This window comes from Lutjanus erythropterus, chromosome 13 (assembly GCF_056507025.1).
Source record: "Lutjanus erythropterus isolate fLutEry1 chromosome 13, fLutEry1.hap2, whole genome shotgun sequence".
Taxonomy (NCBI): Eukaryota; Metazoa; Chordata; class Actinopteri; order Lutjaniformes; family Lutjanidae; genus Lutjanus; species Lutjanus erythropterus.
Window position 1 is genome coordinate 38620096 of NC_139329.1, and position 20236 is coordinate 38640331.

At 40.3% G+C, this 20236-nt stretch overlaps 1 protein-coding gene across 2 annotated transcripts in view; it reads right to left on the reverse strand.

The window, feature by feature from the left end:
* The window catches only part of wasla (WASP like actin nucleation promoting factor a), a 33548-nt gene extending 13684 nt beyond the window's left edge, over nt 1–19864 (reverse strand). Inside the window, exons 1-6 of one of the 2 annotated variants that reach the window (XM_084733649.1) lie at nt 19264–19862; nt 12104–12238; nt 9102–9188; nt 7695–7791; nt 6649–6672; nt 782–983 (exon numbers count right to left, since the gene is read on the reverse strand). In XM_084733649.1, coding sequence (XP_084589775.1) covers nt 782–983; nt 6649–6672; nt 7695–7791; nt 9102–9188; nt 12104–12238; nt 19264–19368 — 650 coding nt within the window. In that variant the 5' untranslated portion in view covers nt 19369–19862. Of the gene's footprint in view, nt 1–781; nt 984–6648; nt 6673–7694; nt 7792–9101; nt 9189–12103; nt 12239–19263 lie in introns of both variants that reach the window. The other variant, XM_084733650.1, reaches the window with a different exon arrangement.
* Between the last annotated feature and the right edge of the window lie 372 nt (nt 19865–20236).

Consider the following 20236-nt stretch of genomic DNA (forward strand, 5'->3'; position numbering starts at 1 on the left):
CACACACACACACACACACACACACACACACACACACACACACACACACACACACACACACACACACACACACCACAGAGACAGTGTGGTCTTTGAGGACTCTCAGACTATAACGCAACATGTTTACTGTTGCTGTGAAGCAGAGTGCTGGATCAGACAGTACAGGTCCAAGACTGCACACACAGATACATTACAGGCTGCAACTAATTATTATTTTCATCAATGATTACTCTGTCAATTATTTTCTCCATTAATTAATTATTAACTGATTGGTGGTTTGCTCTGCAAAATGTGAGAAAATGTTGAAAAGTCTTGACTACTGTTTTCCAAAGTTGACATTCTCAAATGTCTTGTTTTGTCCCAAACACAAAGATATTCAGTTTTATTGTCACAGAGAACTAAAGAAACCAGAAAATATTCACATTTGAGAAGCTGAAATCAGAGAATTTGTTTTCTTACACAACATCAAAGTTACTGAGACTTTCAAAAGACCAGACTGCCAGTTCTGAAAGTTTTAGCACATTAGCAACAAACTGTAAACTTTTTCAATGACCATTTCCCATGAGTTTTTAGTTTAAAGATGCACGTCACTAGAGACGTCGTGAGAAGTTGAATCCAAAATTCTGAAAAAGTGGTGGCACTCGCGCCTACTGCCAAGGAAGAACAGCAGAAACAAAAACAGTGAACACAGCATCTAACAAGTGGGGATCATCAGGAACAAATAAATTCACAAACCATGTGAAAAATGGTTTCACATGTAAAAATGACAGCAGTGACTCACTGGAAGTTGCTGGGTGTGCCGATGTCGGCCTTGGTCAGCTTCTTCTTCTTGCCTTTGGTCTTCTTGTCCTTCCGGGTCAGCCCGCTGTGGCTCAGCATGTTGTTGAGGTGGTACGGCTGCTGGTGGCTGTGGGAGTTGTGGAATCGGACGTTGTTGATCTCCGGGTTCTTGATGTCCACCGTGGCCATGTGCAGAGCCGGACCTGCAGGCAGGGAGGGAGAAAGAGAGGGCGGCCAGGGAGAAATGATCATGAGAAACTGACAACAAAATTCAACTTGTGAACCACAAATATTGAAATGTAATGAGCAGATAATCAGTGTGTCGATCACATTCCTGCTCTCCAGAGGATGATTCCACTACATTTTAACAATCCATGACCTTCTATTTAACACCAAACTTTCTGGCATTTCCAGTACTGGTAGGACTCCAGGAAAAGCTAAATCATCAGTATGTTATTTGTTCTGTCCAACATTTCTCTGCAGGAAACATGATGATGATAAAACTAATTAAATTAACCAAATGAAAATAATTAGATTTAAGGTTCAAGGCCACATCCAGATGGACATAAGGCCTGCACGGACCGATGCAGTCCTCTCATTTATTTGAATGAGGCCAGTTTGGTGCGACTGAGGGTGCTAAAGTACCGGCAAAAAGAACGCAGCGTCATCTCACAAAAAAGTTGAACCAGGCTCAACTTTCACAGCAACACATCAAGACATCATCCAGCAAAATGCTTTGTTGGCAAGTGCACATACCTTTTTGATAAATAAGCATCAGTAATGTGGATACAATGAGTAACCAGTCTAAGTTTAGAAAATGACATCACTTTACTGTAATGCAGCCTTTAAAACCAGGTTTCATATCACAATATCAATATAATATTGATATATACAGCCAAGCCCCGACAGTTTTTATTGTAGTAAGCAATCCAGCTGACCCTTTCTGACTCTCACACATTGACATCAATATGTCTTTAGTAATCCCTGGTACCTGAGGGATCAATATGGCAAAGGGCTGCTGTAAACTCTCTGCTGTATGTCACGTTCGCCAACAGCGTTCTCATCCGTCTGCACTGAGCTTTTATGATCCATCTTTTCTAATATAAATGTCACCCAGCAGTCCCTCCCCTCCGGTTGGTCCGAACCGTTCAGTCCTCGAATTCCTCATAATCTCCACAAACCGCAGCAGCATCTGACATAATCACTAATCCGCTGCTAATCCCAGTCCAAATCCCTGGTCTCCCCATGAATGCTGGATGTCTATGAGCGGACCAACAGGCTCGCCTCAAATCTGCCGTCTCCAGAGGAACAGGACGAGCACGGTGGTAGTTTCCCACTTTTAAGAAGAGCTGCATGGGATTGTATCTTTGATACCCAGGCCTGCGCAGATGGCCTCTGTGCTAAAAGTAATAAAAAAACACATCCAATGATTTGTTAAAAAAAAGTTTTCACCTGTGTTCAATTAATTGTAGCACAAAGACAATATATTTAATGTTAATACTGATTAACTTTATTGACATTTGTAAATAGACACTAATTCTAAATTTGATGCCTGCAACATGTTTCATAAAATTTAGGACAGGAGCAAGTTTATCTCTGTGATTCATTGTTTTTTCTTTCAACAACACTCAGTCAGTGTTTGTGAACTGAGACACTAACTGTTGAAGTTTTGAAAGTGAAATTCTTTCTCATTCTTTCTTGATATTCGACTTCAGCTGCTCAACAGTCCACAGTCTCTGTTGTTGTAATTTGTGCTTCATAATGCACCACACATTTTCAATAGGAGACAGGTCTGGACTGCAGGCGGGTCAGTCTAGTACGTGAACTCTTTTACTACGAAGCCATGCTGTTGGACACGTCCACAATGTGTCCTGGCATCGTCTTGCTGAAGTAGAGACGTTTCTGAAAAAGATGTCTGGATGGCAGCATATGTTGCTCCGAAATCTGCCCGATTATATTCTCAAAAAACAGTTTAAACATTAAATATCTTTTTTTTTTACGTACCCAACTGAATACAAGTCAGAGAAGTATTTGCAAATCATTGTATTCTATTTTATTTCCATTTTGCACAACACCCCAACCTTTTTGGAAGTGGGGTTGCAAGTTTTGATTGCTTACAGTGAAAAATGTCCAACTCTGAGAGTTAACATCAAATTAGTCATGACCAACAAACAGCTCCTGTCATTTAGACTGTTGTTTGTGTAAAGACAATATTTCATATTGAAGAACATTAGCTTCTTATGTTCAATGAAAACAATGGTTTTGGAGAAAAAACATGTTTATATTTCTCAAAGTAAGGTAAAAAAAAAAGGATCATTTTTGTACCAGCACTGGAACTCAGACATTATTTCAACAATACAATCTAAAAATTACCACTGAAACCCAGCCCTAATCCAATTATAGTTTCACAAAATGCTGTTTTCCTGATCTGTCTGCCAAGAAAAACTTTCATTCTTGCCAAGAACACGAGGATACAGTACGTTCCAAGTCCAAATAACTGAAGATCTGAACTTGCCGGACTCTGTACTGAGCCTGAACAGGGTTGTTTGAGCACTCATTACTGCTAAAACTCTGGGTGCCTTTCCAGGACAGAGCTGACCAGCAACTCAGGCTGGATACAGCAGTGAGCATCCGTTCCCACTGCATTCAGTTTGTCAATGAACAGCATATGTGAAGGACCTTCAGCTGGATCCAGGTCCAAGAGTTCACATCAGGTAACAAGAGAGTCGAAGGTGAACTCTCAACATTCCCAAACACTGTGGGTTATCTTTGAAGTACCAACACAGGCAGCTTCTTCCCTACAAAAGTGTTTTTATTGATGTTTTCACAATGAGAACAATAAATGTGTAGAAGAGGAGGGAAGCAAACCGGGACACAAATACATCTTCCAAACAGAGAGTCACATCCAGAGCGACAACGTCCCACTGGTGGTCTCGTGTTTCACAACTGAAATGTCAGAATGAATCTCCGCCACCAGAGAGAAACCTCAATGAAAGAACGATCTCAGGCACAAATCCACGGAGCTGATTGAAGGGACCACTGATTTGTTCAGTATGTGTTAATCCTGCTCTTCACAGCGTCAGTGTTTGCCAACACTCAGAAGGCTTAATGAAAGCACACAGCCTTTTGGGATGACATGCAGACACAGCTGCAGAGGAGAAGATCTAAATTAAAGTTCAGATGCACTGGGACCATTACACACAACTCTGTTCACGGTGGTGCTCAGGTGCAGGCAAACAGACCCACTATAAATAGTCAGCATATAAGGAGGGAGGAATGTGCTGCTCACAAGCCATTTTCACTCACAATGCATCCAGAGGCTATGACGTTACCACATATTAGTCAGCCTGTGAGTTACAGACATTAAATGATGACAAAAAAAATGACAACAAAAAAAGAAGAGAAGTTAAACCAACTGAGACATATCAAAAGAACTGGATTCCAGACTCCAAAATGGTGGTTATTCATAAGAGAAACAGCTCGCTCAGGCAGTGAGCCAATACAGTTTTCTCGCTTTCTGCCTGTTTGCAGTTTGAGGTGTCAACATTTTTACAGACGATGATGAATGGAGGTCTATGGGGAAAATGCTTTACTGATTGCAGGGGATTTTGTTGATGTAGTACCAAGGTTGGCCACAGGGGTAGATTGGCAGCAAGAGCGGGTGGTGGTGCCACAGCCAGCTCTCTATGTTTTCTGTTTATTTTTGTCAGAAGACTTTGCAAACATAACAGTCATCTGACCAGTGTCTCAGTACCGTTGAGTCAATCCTGGCATGTTAACACTGTTATTTTTAAAATGTTAGCGTTGATTCATGTGCACTTTCTTCCAGTAAACTGAATGATAACACAAAGTCTATAGAAAACAAGTGGTCAGCAGCAGTAACTGTTGGGATTACAGATTAGGCCTAATGTGCATCACAACAGGGTTTAAAGGGAACAACAACAGAGAGCATGTGGTCTACATATGGCACAGATGGGCTTCCTGCTGACCAGATTAACCTGCAGCAGACTCCACTCTGTGTCAGTGAGTCACACTGTCTGCGAAACAACGCCGCCAACGTGTCAGGAAACACCACAACTCAGGACTCGACCCTCCTGGCATTTGTCATCCAGTCATGCATACAACATCTATTTTTGGAGACACTGTTTCTAATCAGCTCCTTGCTTCTACATTCATGCAGCGCGCTGCTCTGTACAAACACAGTCTGCTGTTGATCATTTAATTTGTTATGCTCTGAAGAGTGAACCTGAGGTGTGTATCTGCAGCATTCATGAGTCTGGTGCAGGATTTTATCTACAGGTGTGGTGGATGTGAAAAAAGGCAAACCACTGTTGAATTCATCACAGCAAAATGGTTTGATTTATAGATTATCGATTACTTATATAATGAAACAGTAGATTGACGAGGCACTTCTTATAAGGCTCTATTGTGCTTAAATAATATTGGCACTGCCTGTCACTCTATGACTGGTCTGAAACTCTTCCACTGGAGAATGGACATGCACATCACTGACATCTGAAAACCTGACGTGGGAAAACTGGTGTGACACAGAGCTTTGAATGCTCAAAGGGAGACTCCATCTTTGTTCTTTTCCAGGGTTTTCAAATGGAAAATCCCACTCAACCGCTGGCAAAAAGCACCGACTAAGGTTTGAGTGCTAATGCCCTCCTCTCACTCGCCTCCCTCAACTCAGGGAATTTATATGTAGAAATGTCATTGTGCAGAAATGCTGAGGAAATATTTGTAGAAGGGCTCAGTAAAATAACATTCTGATGCTAATGAAGATACTGCAATTGTGAAAGGAGTCATGATTTTATTATATGAAAATTATTTAAAAAAAAATTTACTGGGGTCTAACAAGCATTTTCCCTTCAGTCTGGATAAAAAGATATAGATTTAATTGACTTTTTAATATTCAGGACTCTAATCAGGTCCATTATCATTCAGTGTGCAATATCAATAAATCACTCTGGTGAATTCTTAATTCCAAAGCGCAATAATCAAGTGTATTATCATCATTCTATGTGCAATATGAATATTCCCTCTGTGCAATGGTGTAAATTCAACTGCTGAGTCTCTGTGTACTGTACATACTGCTCCTATTTTTATATTTCCCCTGTTTATGTTGTTCCTATTTTTGAATTTCCCCTGCTCATAGTGTTCCTATTTTTTTATTTATATATTCCTTTGTTTAAATTGTTCAGGTTTTTTATATTTCTTCTTCCTTATATTTTTCTTTTTCTTTTTTTATTTATTGTTGATGCGTCTATATATTTTTATTATCCACTTTGTTGCATTAACACAGTAGATATTCCTGCTGTGGGACTAATAAAGGAGTATCTTATCTTTTCTTAGATCAGGGAATCTCTGTAGCACCGTAATTCTTCATTCATGCATTGACATATTTTACTCTTTATTGTTTAGCCCTTGTACTTACTTGGTCTAAAATTTGAATGTCTGGATTTAAACATACGATGAACACTCCTGGGAAGCTACAGAATGATATAAAAACCTAATAAAAACTCAGAAAAATAACACACACAGTTCCAACTATGTTCTGCATCGTGTTGAACAGAAGAGTTCCCACAAGTAACAACAAAAGATGCAAAATTAGACATTTTGTGCTGTAGGGAAACTGGACTCTCATGTTTCATCTTGTGTTTGTGTTACTTGTGTTGATTTGAAAAACAATAAAAAAGGCAGCAAGGAAAAAATTACTGGGTTTTAAGAAAAGTACATTTGAGGATCATTTGTTCTTAAGATATTGATACAACAGGCATAAATCTCTAGATAATAAAGACTGAAGGTCACTTGAAGCTGATGCAGTGAGAAAAACTGAATTTCATAATTATTAGGAGTTCAACATACCATTTTTAGGGTCACCTCTCTTCTCTGCAAAAGAAAAATTCACACAATTATAGTTCAGAACAAAATCAACGAGACTGAACTAAATTAATAAAACCAAAAATGGAAGGTACTTGGAGTTTTTAAGAAGCGAGAGAAGAGGGTGAAGCGGATCAAGAGTCAGAAACTGTGTTAAAGTTCAGTTAGAAGATGACAGTTTTAAAGCCCTCAGGTGAAAAAGCTGCCAGAGGAAGCATGCTGTCTTACGTCTTCGACGCCATGAGTAACAGTCAGAAAGTCAGCTCAGGAAGTCTTTGAGATGTGCAGAAGGAGAGAAGCAAAAGCTTTGAGAGCTCAGTCTGTGTCTGCTAAAAAAAAAAAAAAAACCTGCCCCCTAAAACAACTTCTGTGTCCCGGCTCTGTGAGTGTTTGGACCCTCAGTCATCATCACAGTTTGAGCGCAGCGCTTCAAAAGGCCGGCGTGCTGAGAGCAGCTGGAGGGGAGCCAGCGAGGACCCTCACTGCAGAGACGTTTACGGCACAGAGACAGACTGACAGTTTTACTACAGCACAGAGAAGCACAAGCAGCAGAGAAAAGAAGGAAACTGTCCCAAACCAAGCCTTTACTCATGTCCTCATCGAAGAAACGCCTTGACAGATTTCACATTTTGGCACAGATGATGTGGTTCTATTGTAGGACTGCAGCTCATATAGTGCAAAGCACCACCCCCACACATCAACGTCCATCTGTTGGTGGTCAGACAGACTATCTCACCCTTCACTTGAGTGTTTATATTTCCCAGTCTGTTGTCATACAACTACACTATGTGTCTTGAGATCGTAATATTGTGGCTCCAGGGTTTCTGAGTTGATCTGATTTTAGAAGCCCTGCACATGTCCCTGGTGCAGCTGGACATGAGCGAGGCAGACAGGTTTGGGACTGAGGTTGAGGCCTGTTAGCAGAGGAGCTGGTTAGTGTTCTTCAGCCTGAGCCCAGGTGTCAGAAGGATAAAGGTCACACAGGTTTAGGAAGCGATGAGGAAAGAAAAACCGAAAACAGTTAAACATACCGGTTTTGCGTTGTCGTCGGTTTAGCAGGTCGTTGATGGCAGCTCTGAATCTTTTGGCCTCTTCTTCACTGGCGAAGTTCAGACCGATCTGACAGGTCTGAGAGGAAGAAGAGGAAAAACCACAGATGATTAAAATTACATCTTTATCTTTAAATGAAAAGCTTTAAACAGAGAGATTACAGAGCATTAGAAGTGCACATCTTATTTCAGGATGAGCAGATCAGAAGCATTGTTAACTTTTAAAACTTGATATTTAATTTAGAAAGTCTGTCCTCTTAAAAAAAAAAAAAAAAAACTCAGATAACTCAGATAATTTTGATAATTATCACCATGCACTGCCTGCAGTTATTTACACTGTTGATTCACTTGGAGGTTCAGGATCAGCACAGAACTGATTTAGCAAAAATGTGCTTGTTTATTTTTGTTTTAGATGTCTCATGATTTAAAAATGTTCTGGCTTTAACTGAAGCATGTCCTCTTAAAAACACCAGTGTGTAGGATTGCTTGCAGACTGCAAACACCTAATCCCACTCCAAGCATGTAGGAGAAACCACAAATAATCACTGAGGCCAACCTGACATTAAAAAGCTTAAAAAGAACTTAAATCCAGAAAGAGCTGCAAACAAAAAACAAACAAGACCACCGATTTTGAACTGGTGGAGACTCCAAAATTACCACAAATCTCGCAGGATGCTGGTCAAGAACCAAGTTAAAGATAGTTTGATGTCCATCTACTCAACCCTATTAGACATCCAACTTGCATCCTTGCGCATTTCATGCATTTATTTTTGTCACCCAAAGTGTACTATAGACATACTTTCCAATGTTTTGGTGACATCTCAGTAAGGCGTTTCACTGGAAACGTTTTGGTACTACTGGGTTATTTTGGTCGATTTTAAAGGTATGGACTACTGGCACCCAGCCCTATAAACAGTACATTTGACTTGTTAATTACAATTACTCAGATTAAGATGAGTAAGAAAAGGAGTCTAAAACAGTGTGATGAAACTGAAGTTATGGATTCATTTATTTTGGAGGAGTGATTTTTGTTGTAAAAGAGGATTTTTGTTTCTAAGCAACACGCTGCTCAGTTCAGCTGCCATTTCTGCACTTTAAAATAACTGATCCTTCCTCCACATTCAGTCTCTCTGCTCCGTCGGAAACGGTACCGACATTTTAAAGAGCAGGCAGAACCTGCGGTGGCTGCTTCACATTACAGTCTCTGTGTAAAACAGGCTATGGTTAAAATTAAGCCAGGAGTGAGCAGACCATTATGTGACTATTTGACTGTCTGTAAACACATTCGGTAATTATCACACCTTATTAAACAGAGTAGGATATGATCAGGGGGAGAAGCTGCTGTGGAGGTTTTAGTTCTGAGGTAACGACAAAGAGCTGCACACTTACATCTCCTGCGAACGAGATGAAGTAGGACCTGGAGCTGCTGATGGAGAAGTTGTGGTACAGTTCCTGTTCAAACATGGTTTTCCCTTCCTGCAAGAAACATAAGACAGAGAAAGACAAAGACAGAGAAAGAATCATCAGAGCAGATTCTCCTTCAAGCCCAAAAGAGCAACGTCTGGTTTTCATTCAGTGTGCATTTAAGAAGCAAACCAACAGATTGATTTCCTTCCCTCCAGACAGTCACTGTTAATTTCAACGAAAATCAATGTTCAGATGTCTGAGGTTTAAGAGTCTGCAGTTTTTTTAAACCCTTTGAACTCTTTGAAATGGTTCAGCAGTGCCACATATTTTATTTTTATTTATTTTATTTTTGTCATTTCTTGGAGTATCTTCAAATGCTTCATATCACCAAAATCTGTACAATCTAAGCTAAAGATTGCACTTTAATATTTCCATATCAAAATCATAATGACAAAGTATTGACATTTTGTCATAAACAGACTCTTCTTTAGTAAAGTTTTTACTAAATTAAGCGTAGAATGCACTAGTGAAAGTAAAGTAAAAGTAGAAACATGAACAAAGTATTTCTAAATACTCCAGAAGTTATTTAAACTTTGTTCATTTTTTAGTTTTTCAGATATGCTCATTGTTATTAACAGAGTGCAGAGGTTTTTTGATGCACGGCATCAACACAAGCGGAACAACATGACTTCCAGCGACTTGCAGCGAGGGAGACAGCAGCAGCATGATTATAAATTACACCAAAAGATTGAAAGAACCAATAATGCCAGCAGATTTTTATGTGACAGACTAAATTAAACTATTATACGACATACAAAGAGCTTTGCTTTTTAGCTTGTTCATAACAGTTTGCAATTTTGTAGTGTACACAACAAAGAGGAGGAGGTAAAAAAGACCATAGATGCATTTTCCATGATATGGACATGGTTCAGGTTTTAAAAACCTGATAATCTGCAAGTCATGTCAGGTGACAGTGGTTACAAAGGGCGGTAATACTTGATATATCAAAGAAAAGGTTTCTTTTTTTTAATTTATTACAATCAATCAATCGGTTGGTTTTTCTCGATTAATTGATTAATAATTGTTTAAAAATGGTGAAAAATGACAATCACTGCTTCCAAAAGATGATGTACTCAACTGGCAGTTTTTTTCTCAGAATCCAAAGATGTTCAGTTTACTGTCAGAGAGGAGTAAACAATAGCTGGAATCAGAGAATTTTGTCTTTTTCCTCTTAAAAATAATACTCAAACTAATAAATCAATACTCAAAATAGTCATTAATAATCGATTAATCATTGCAACTATAGTGGTTTTACTTTTAGATGAATTCAAACAGGGTCAGTGAAACAATCATTCTCCATGGCCAGTTGTGGGTTGCCTGTGGGAGGTACGTTTTCAGCGGCTTAATACAAGAAATAACCTCATTTACAATATTCACTTGCTCACAGCAACCATGTTTTCAATTGTTGGTCCTTCTTAAATCAGATTTTCTCAGTAACAATGACACATTTGGTAGAAGACACAGAATTATTGCCTGAAAGCACCTCCAAGAAGAGTTTTCATAATAATCCCTGCTTCCCACTGTATTACAATACAGTCACCTAAAGAATCATGTAACATCAACACAAAAATGCAATGCATCAGCAGCATGTTTCAAGTCTCTGCAGGTGGTTTTTAAAATAGAAATAAACTGAAACCAAATGGATGTTCATCCACAGTCTGAAGAAGCATCAAACTGTAAACACACATTAGTGGTACTCTGATCCATTAGTGCTGCACAATTGATTATACATCATCTATAAAGCACCATATTAATTTCTTCAATGACTATTAACAGTGTATGGATGCAGACTGGCAGCAGGCCACCATCCACACACTGCAGAGGCAGTGTAAAAGACAAGAGGACACTTAAATGTTGACTCCATTTAATGTACATCTATTATATTATGCTGCAGCTTCAATGAGTTTTGAGACAAGTTTGGAGAGATTTGAGAAATATTCTGCTGCAGCCTTAACAATATACAGTTAAGCAAGAACGAGTAAATCCAAGTTAATTCGGCATCAAAGCTGTACTCATATTTTTAAAAATATAATGTCCTCATCCTCCTGCTTTATTGTCTCTTTCTGTATTCAGCTTTTAATTAGCTTTATGATATCTTTTTGTTCTCCTCGCTATTTCAATCTCATATTTTCATGAAAGCACTTCTAAGGGCGGATGTTGCAAATCAGGATCCACTATAAACCCTACGATACTTGCAGAGGATATCTGTCCTCAGTCTATGTATATTGTATCTGTCCCTATCAAATTAGCCATAATGAATAATAAATAAGATGACGATCCTTCTCAATATTACTGGCGAACAGCAGTAACAGTCTCATACATGTGCGTTCATAATCCGAGTATAATTCTTGTTTTACTCGTTTTCAGTTTTTGAACAGAAACGATCAACATAGATTATGTTACTTTGTGAGTTTTGCGGTGCTCATCAGTGGATTTTGTTGGACAGAGCCAGGCTCGCTGCCACCTCGTTTCCAGTCTTTGCACTAAGCCAGAGGTCTGCAAACTTTATGATCAAAAGAGACATTTTTGACAAAAAGAGGGGAAAAAATCTGACTGCAGCCGCAACAATTCAATTATTTTTTTCCCTGAAGACTTTTTTTTAAATTCGGCATCCATACTGAGTTTATAGAGACTGAAGACGACAAGCCACCGCTAGAATTAAGAGGAAAAGAGACAGAGGCACAGATGTAGGCTATGGCACACATTTTAGTTGACATAATATTGAACCTTTTTTTTATTTTGGTGTATAGGCCACATATTTTTACACTGTAACACTGTAAAAATGGTTGAGACAACTCAAAATTTCAAGGCGACATACTGCAGTAGATTTTTGAGCCCAATTAAATTAGATGTTTCATTCAACTATCCTCTGGCGATGAGTTAAAGCTTTACAGATGTTTCCTTTACAGGATGGTCCCACTCACCTTGATGTCAAACACTCTGATGAAGTAGGATCTCTGTGGGTTGTCTTTGACCAGACAGGCGACTCCACAGCACCTCTTCACCCAGCTGCAGCTCCGGTCTGTGCCGTACACCTGGACCACCGCTGAACACAGAGTCTGGACGCACAGAGGACAAAGGACAGGACGGTGAATATGATAAGCTGCACAGTGCACAAACAATAATGCTTTTAATTATGAGGTATCTTGAATCCTGCAGTGTTTGAAGTTGCTGATCTGTGCAGATTTTACACACACATCTGGCATTTTGTTAATAAAACCTCAAAGCTGCTCGCATCACAATGCAGCAACAGTGCTGCCAACAAGGAAGAGGATATGGACGTGATGCAAAACATTTAAACAGCGATAAGGACCAGATACAGCAAACTCTCTCTCCCCTCCAGGGGAGAAACAACAAACAGATGATTGGGTGATCACTGAGACCTTTTGAAATCAGATTATGAGTAACATATGCAAACATCTTGACAAAGGATTCTCAAATCTGCAAAATAATATAAATCATTTGCACTCATTTGTGATTTTTTATTCATCTGTTGTCTTGGCTTTGTGCTTCAAAATCAACTTGACAAATTCAAGGTGCCTTCCTCTGACAAAGTAAATCACTTGGGAGGCTTGTGAGAGCCCCAACCAACTTTACCATCCATGCAATTCTTTACAAAAACAGTCAAATTCAAAGCGGCAGAGGCAGAACTACCGGCTTGTCGAGCTTGTCAGATGGTCAGATAGCATCTGAAATGACATTCCCTGACACCTTTCTGATGTGGGAATTGGTGGCTTTGTGAGAGTTTGTGTAATTTGTGAAAGTGACTGCTGGGTGTATGGAGGTAAGAACGTAGGCAGGGTTAAATTTTCTTCCTTAGTGCTCTCTTTTCATTCCAGACATAACTACTAGGGCTGAAACATTTCCTCGTATCAAACCTTCATTTAATGCGCGTAATGGCATACAGAGCAGTTGTGGTGCAACAGAACATAGTTACTTTCCTCACAGTTCAGCACCAGAGACTAAATTTTACCATCACAGAGTGAAATGCAGTTTTGCTGGAGCTCTTACTCATTAAAGTAATAATTCCCTAAATCTCAATGCAGAGTCGCTGGGAAAAGACAAGACAGATGCGTGCTGTGTTTTACTTTGAAGTGTGAATACTGTGAGGCACAGAATCTTAAAGAAAAAGAAAAAGAAGAGTGATTGATTTAAAAGTCGGCGCTTTCATCTCTGCTGACTGAAATCCTGGAAGCTGTGATATTTTCGGTGGTGAAACTGGGCAGGCTTATCATCACAGAAATAGATCATAAAGATTGTGATGTTTACTGTGACTTTGGCCATACCGCTGCCGTCCCTTCGACGTGCAGCTCCTCTCACTCACCGGAGCAGCTCTGCGTCTCATACTGTGGCTCCAACCCTGATTAAAACTATAGCATCAACAACGAAGATGGTAGCACTTGGATCTGGGACATTTTGACTTCCTTTTTTGTACAGTGGGAAGTGGAGACAGGTTGTCCATCTTTATTTACAGTCAGTAGGTCAGACTGAGGTCATGTGACTGATTTGGGCAGAAACATTTCTGGGTCTGTATGTTCAGGATCACTGTGCTGCTGCATTGTGCATTGACATTTTCCACAATGTTTAACCTTCATTTCTGCGGGATAGGAAGCAGAGTCCAGCTGCTGTCCTCAGCACTGTCCTGTCCTCGGACTGTTCTGGTTTGTGGTTTCTGCAGAAGTCGCACGTCGTTAAATCCTCTGCCAGGATTTCTCCCTCTGTAGCATAAAGTAACTCCAGCCGCTGGGGGAGGAAAGAGGAAATGCCACTGGGCCAGTTTCCTCCTCTGTGAATTATGAGTGCAGGTCAGAGGAGCAGCAGGAAACACTTTTCACCATGAAATCACCGCTCAGCATCACACAGGAAAGGTCGGAGGTCGGCTGTTAAAAGCCTCATTTGGGCTCTGTAAATTCTCACCGAGGGAAAGTATGCAGCAGTAAACACAGACAGAGACTCTGCAGGTTACATCAGCTAGTGCCTCGGCTGCTGACAACCACAAAGCCAAAAGGGCAATGCCAGAGTTTTAGCCCATTAACTACATCACTGATGATCATCATTTCCAAATGATCATCATAGTTCTTACATGAATTCTTTGCTGTGTTTGAGCTGTACTAAAAATATTACTCAAATCATCCATTATTCAATCGACAAAAAATACATTTTGGAAGCCAATCAACCATTTAAATCTTCTATCAAACAAAAACACAAATCATTCTCTCGTTCCAGCTTCTCTGGTGTGAGGAATTGCTGCTTTTCTCTGTTTTGTATCAGTGAAAACTGAATATCTTTGGCTGCTGGACTGTCATTAGTTGCAGCCCTCATTCAAATTCATTCCAATAAAAGTCAACTTGCAGAGACTTTAAACTTGCTATAGATTGATAATCCTTAAACCATCCATTATAATTCAAAATTTTTAAGTTTTTTTGTTTTAAATTGTTAATGGTTCAAGCTGTTGGAAACAGAACTTCTTTGACTGCCATCATCTGTGTGCTGGTACATTCAAGAACAAAAACTTGAGATCTGATAGCTGGTTGCTGAACAGCCAACATTTTTGTGCACAACATGAACAAATTCACGTGCAGATGCCTGTGACCTTGTGGTACACGAAAAAAACGATTCTCAGCAGTGGACTACAGATTCTCTTGTGTAAAATAAGTGTCCACAAGGTCCACTCAGTCGCTCCTCTGGAGTTTTTTCCCAGCTGTCATGGCACAGTAGAGGGCGGCGTTTCCAGTTTTCAGAGCATTTTAAGAACTTCTGATCCATGTTGGCTCAAGTTCAAAGCTCATTCTTGACCAAACAGCAGTTGACAAAAACAATTTCAACACAAGAGCCATTCATCTTATGGTGTGATTGTTTTGTCACCTCATGTTCCCAAGGTCAAGAATAAATTTTCTAATCAGACCACCTAGAAGAGTTCTGCTCTCAAACACAATTATAACATGATGAAAACAAAACTTCAGCCAGTTCTGCACAAAATCAGATGGAGACAGATGGAGACCTTGTTTCTAGGGTGAACCTCAACTGAAGATTCGAAGCTTTGTTTTAGTGCTGCACAAGTAACTGCAATAAAATCGCAAAATTGACAAGTGTGATCACAGAACCAGAACCAAATCCTAAAAATGTCTGAGAAAACAGCACTATAATGAGGTACTGCAGTGCTACACAGGTGACATGGTAAAAAAAAAAAATCTTGTTCTCCTGATGAAAGAAAACATGTTTGTTTGGGACCATTTCCACTCATCATATCACATATTGCGATTTCAGTCAAAATAATCTCAATTTGACTTTTTACCTAATCATGCAGCTCTACTTTGTTTGATGCCTTTGGTATTCAAATTCTATAATCAGTATTCAAAAATTAGTATATACATTTTTCCATGCTTATCGCCTTGGTGTGCTTCTGTTTTGTTGGTCTGTGTGAAGCTCACGCTGAAGTTGCTGCTGTGGCTACTTCCGGCGGGTCCCCAGGTTGTGTGGCTGCCTCCCTGTTTGCACCAAAGTCTTGTTGCTTACAACTGTCTCTCTCTCTGACTCCAGAGAGAGAGACAGCAGTTGCAGCTGCAGCAGCTTCAGTGTGAGCTGGACACAGACCAAGAAAATACTAGCAGCAGCATGAGCGACACCGAGGCAGCCAGCAGCATGTTTCCTTGCTGCCTCTGTCATGTCTGAAAAATCAGCTGTACAACAGACAACAGTCACAAATTAAAACTATCTAATTCAGTGCTTCTCCTTTTTATGTAATCTACCTCCAGATAAATCCACCACAGAGCCGTTTGATGAGCAGAGGGGCTCTCCACAAAGCTGGATTAGCAAATTAGCCACATAACTTTAGGAAGCTTTTATCTGATATTATCTTAAAATTCTATTTTTTTCTTTTCAGAGGTAAAAAAACATATTGCATAACTCAAACCTCACACTGAGTGTACTATCCCAGATTTATTTTTCAGATGAAAATCTGTATCTGCAGATTTAGGTTTACTGTTGTCACGGATATCTGTCTAACTTTCTAATCCTGCTTTGTGAACTGACCCCCCCGCCCCGGACAACCCTCCATCTGTGTGTTTGTGTGGAAGAGGAGCTGAAGTCTGATCACAAGTTATCCTGAACGCTGTTAGTTGCCAAAAAATCCTGATAGTTTTACTAAATATAGTAACAGTAGAGACAGAGAGAAGGAGACATTACAGTTATTATGAGTCTCATGTGTAAATGAGATGAGATAAATGAGAAAATTTAAAACTATTTAAAATATCAGTATTTTTGCAGTAAGATTATCTGCTGCTCTGTTTCATATGAAGAGTGCTGTGGTTTGGATTAGTGTGGAGGAACAGTGATGCTGCGTGTTACCTGTTCTCACAGTGACATGACGTCTCTGTGGGTCAGACTCATGGTTCTGTACTCTGCTGTCCGACACGTTTTGCATAAATGATCTGCAGCAGCGTTTCTCATCTTTCTTATGAAACCCAAACTTAGTCTACACTTAAGCGTTATGAAAGTTTGGTGGTGCGACGTGGTACAATGTCACTTCTGTTGCTGTTTTCAGCGCAGTCTGTTATGAGCAAATGAAGAGGAGACATAAGAGGGAAGCGGGAGCGCTTGTTTTATGAGCACGGCAGCGGGCGTCCAGCGAGAGCGGTGTAGGCAGAGACAGTGGGAGAGACAAGACGGAGGAAAGTTAAGTGGCAGCTCCCTGATGCCAAAATTAAACATATGCGCATCCCAATGAAATGTATCGATATGCTAGTGCTGCATCGCTTTGGTTCCGATTCATGTTCAGCTTTTTACCGATGCAGGGCCGTCTGAACCGCTGCACTCATATCTAACACATTAAAGTCTGATACATCGGGCACATGAGTGAATCGTTACACCCCTAGAAATTATGCAACCCTGACAGTTTTTGATACTCGACTGCAAGGGACACCTTTCGGTCACTTGCAAAAAGCGTTCACAGTCCATATCCAGCCATACAGGTTAGCACTAATCCACCTAACTGGTCTCAGTTTAATCTGCTGCTCTGACCTATGAGCTCAGGTGTTTCACCCTGCATGTAGCTGCCTCTTGCAGTTGACCCTGCACGCTGGGCTCGTATTGAGCCTGTGAAACCAGCAGCAGCTGACATGAAAACCTGCTGAGCTGTCCTGCAATCATCGCATTACATCACCTCCCAAAAGATCAGATTAAACCACGTTCAGCTGAACAACGTCCAGGTGTTGGTGCTGGTTTTCACGTTAAATGGTTTGTCAGATGTTTTGTAGTGATTTAAGAAAACACACGACTGACCTTGATAACAGGAAAAGCTACACCTCAACAATTTCTTGTTCCAGAAAAATGTTAACAGATGATGCATTATTTGGGCATCTTAACTGAAAACCTCATAATGTTTTATGTCAACCTCAAGAAAAAAGTGGCAGACCACAGCTGTTTTGGGGCTATCTGGACTCAGTTCAAGACTTGGAATGACAATCAAAGCTATAAGACAGATGTTAACTTGTACAACTATGCTTAGGTTTCCTGGGACATCCTGGTAGTCTGTTTCCTCAACAATGGTCCATCTGTGGTCCTTTGCATCATGTCTCCCAACTCTCTCTGCCCAGTTCCTGTCTATCTTGAGCTGCCCTATCACATAAAGGCAAGAAACCACAAAAAATAATCAAAAGCTTGCTTGTTGGGTTTTAAATTTCATCCAAAAAGCCTCAAGGAGCTTCAGCAGCTTTACAGGCATGTTAACACCAACTTTCAACCTGCTTCTTCTCCATCCCGTCACTCTGCCAACTTCAAGTCACGTGAATAAAGTAACACTTGTGACATGTCTGGTGTCCCACCTGGAGCTCTGCTGGGGACTCCCGTAGTTCCAGGTGTTAACACAAAAACATACTGTGCTACCTGATAAACAGACTGACAGGTTTACCAACTATCGACAAGTGTTAGGCTAAAGCTTTGCAGTCAGACGTGTACACTACAGGCTAACAGCGTGGACTCCAGAGCCCTAAAAACTTTATCAGGATAGCCATACCTACAATGCAGCTGCAATATCGATGAATATCACTAGAGGTACATGGTCAAGAAGATGGTCAACAATAAAACTATCTAAACAAAAATCTCCTCATGCTTCATATTAACTGGCTAACATAAGACTCACTGCAACTTTGAAAATGTTAATACAAATTCATTTCTTCTGATTTCAAGGAGAATGGTCTCCTTAATTTGCAAAGGTAATATAGAAGCATCAGTCACAAACTGAGACTGATACCCAATTAAAAACTCCTTATAGCTTTAAACTATGGATGCACAATTAGTTGATAACAGAAAATGTATATGATTATTTATCATTCTGATAATGAAATTACAGCCAATATATCAGATTTTTTTTTTTTTGGATTAACTTTACAAGGAAAAATAAATTCACATTCGAAGAGTCAACTGTTTTGTTGTAATGGTGATGACAGATAGATATAGTTTGGTCAGATATGGTGTAAAATAAGATCCATTTTTGGTTACTAAATCTTAACCATTCTTACCCTCACTTGTGCATAAACTACAGATTATATGAATTTAGAGTTAAAAATATGAAATTATCAGTTATCGTATCTGCATCAGCCATGAGAAGCAGAAAGAAACTATTGGGCATTCTTAACTTAAACAATCAACTATCAAAAATGCTGAATCTTGTGTTGCAGAAATGTTCAGAATTATGAAACATGTACAAATACGTGAATCGTTACTGATATAAACCGACCAACTGTCTATACTTGGTTTACTGACGGTGCTTTTCTCCAGAAGTTATGCTGCAGAAGCTGACAGAAAGCCCAAATACAGAAGGGGTCGCCATATTTTTTTAACAGCTATCAAAATACGTGTAAACAGTAGAGACGTCAACGAGTCTAAAGGGTCACCGATTTTGTTGCAACACCGGGCCCCCGGTTTGAAAACCACACCGGTGTCAAAACAGGTTTCTGCTGTTTCATACTAACTGAGGAGGATAAACAGGGATGAAAAGCGCCGTCTGGATGCTTATATGACATGTGGGTGAATGTATGTGCGTGTTCTTTGGACCTGCAGGTGGTAAACAAACTGGGAAACTTACGGCGCATTTCCTGCCCAGGTAGCCGAACAGGCACTCGTTCTCCTGCGGGGTCAGCAGGATGGAGCCGACGTTAACAGACCTGCGGGGCGGCGGGTGGCTGTTCATGGCTCCTAATTCTTCTTGTTAACCCCGAAACGATGCAGATATCCCCCGGACGGACTCAGCAAACACTACTAATTACAGAAAATCCATGCGGGCTCCGGTTGCTGTGGCCTGCAACCGGATCATCTCCGCTGAGTGCGACTCCCGGCTGGAGGGCGGAGGAGGACGGGGGTGTTTTCCAGGCTTGGTCCTGCTTAAGAGACAACTTTAACTTCTTCTTTTAGTGTTCGGTGAAAAAATAAGGGTTCGCTGTGCGTCTGTACGCGGAAAAACGTTCAACTTTCATTCGGGAACTCCAGCAGCTGCAGCAGCGATGCGTACATCCAACATGGCAGCAAGATGGAGCAGACCACTTTAAAGACAGAGGAGAGGGGGATGTTGGTTTCGGGAAACTCTAGAACTATCCACTGTAAAACGGATAAAATAGTGAAGCTGATAAACGGAAACAATCAGTGAGATAATATTCAGTATTATTTTTAAGTTAAAACCGTGTGACATGTGTGTTTTTGGTCCACTGTGAAGATAAACTGTCGTCGCTAACGCAGAGTGGTTCGGTCCGATGTGGCAGCAGGAATGCAGCTCTGCGGAGGGAAAGGGAGGGGCGGGTGTTTAGCGCGTGGAAGGGGATGGAGTGTGACGTAGCGTGGGGAGGAGCCAGATGGCGGACGTAAAATGTAAATAACTTGTTTTTCGTCATAAATAATTTACAAAATATTGAATATTTTGCAAACGTGATGTCCTCTATGGAGAAAATAATAAAATATGTCGCACTTCATAAATAATAACAATAATGCCACATTTCTCCAGATGATTGCAATATATTGCAACATAACTTGTGTTTGTAACTTGTACAGCACTATCAGAATCAAAA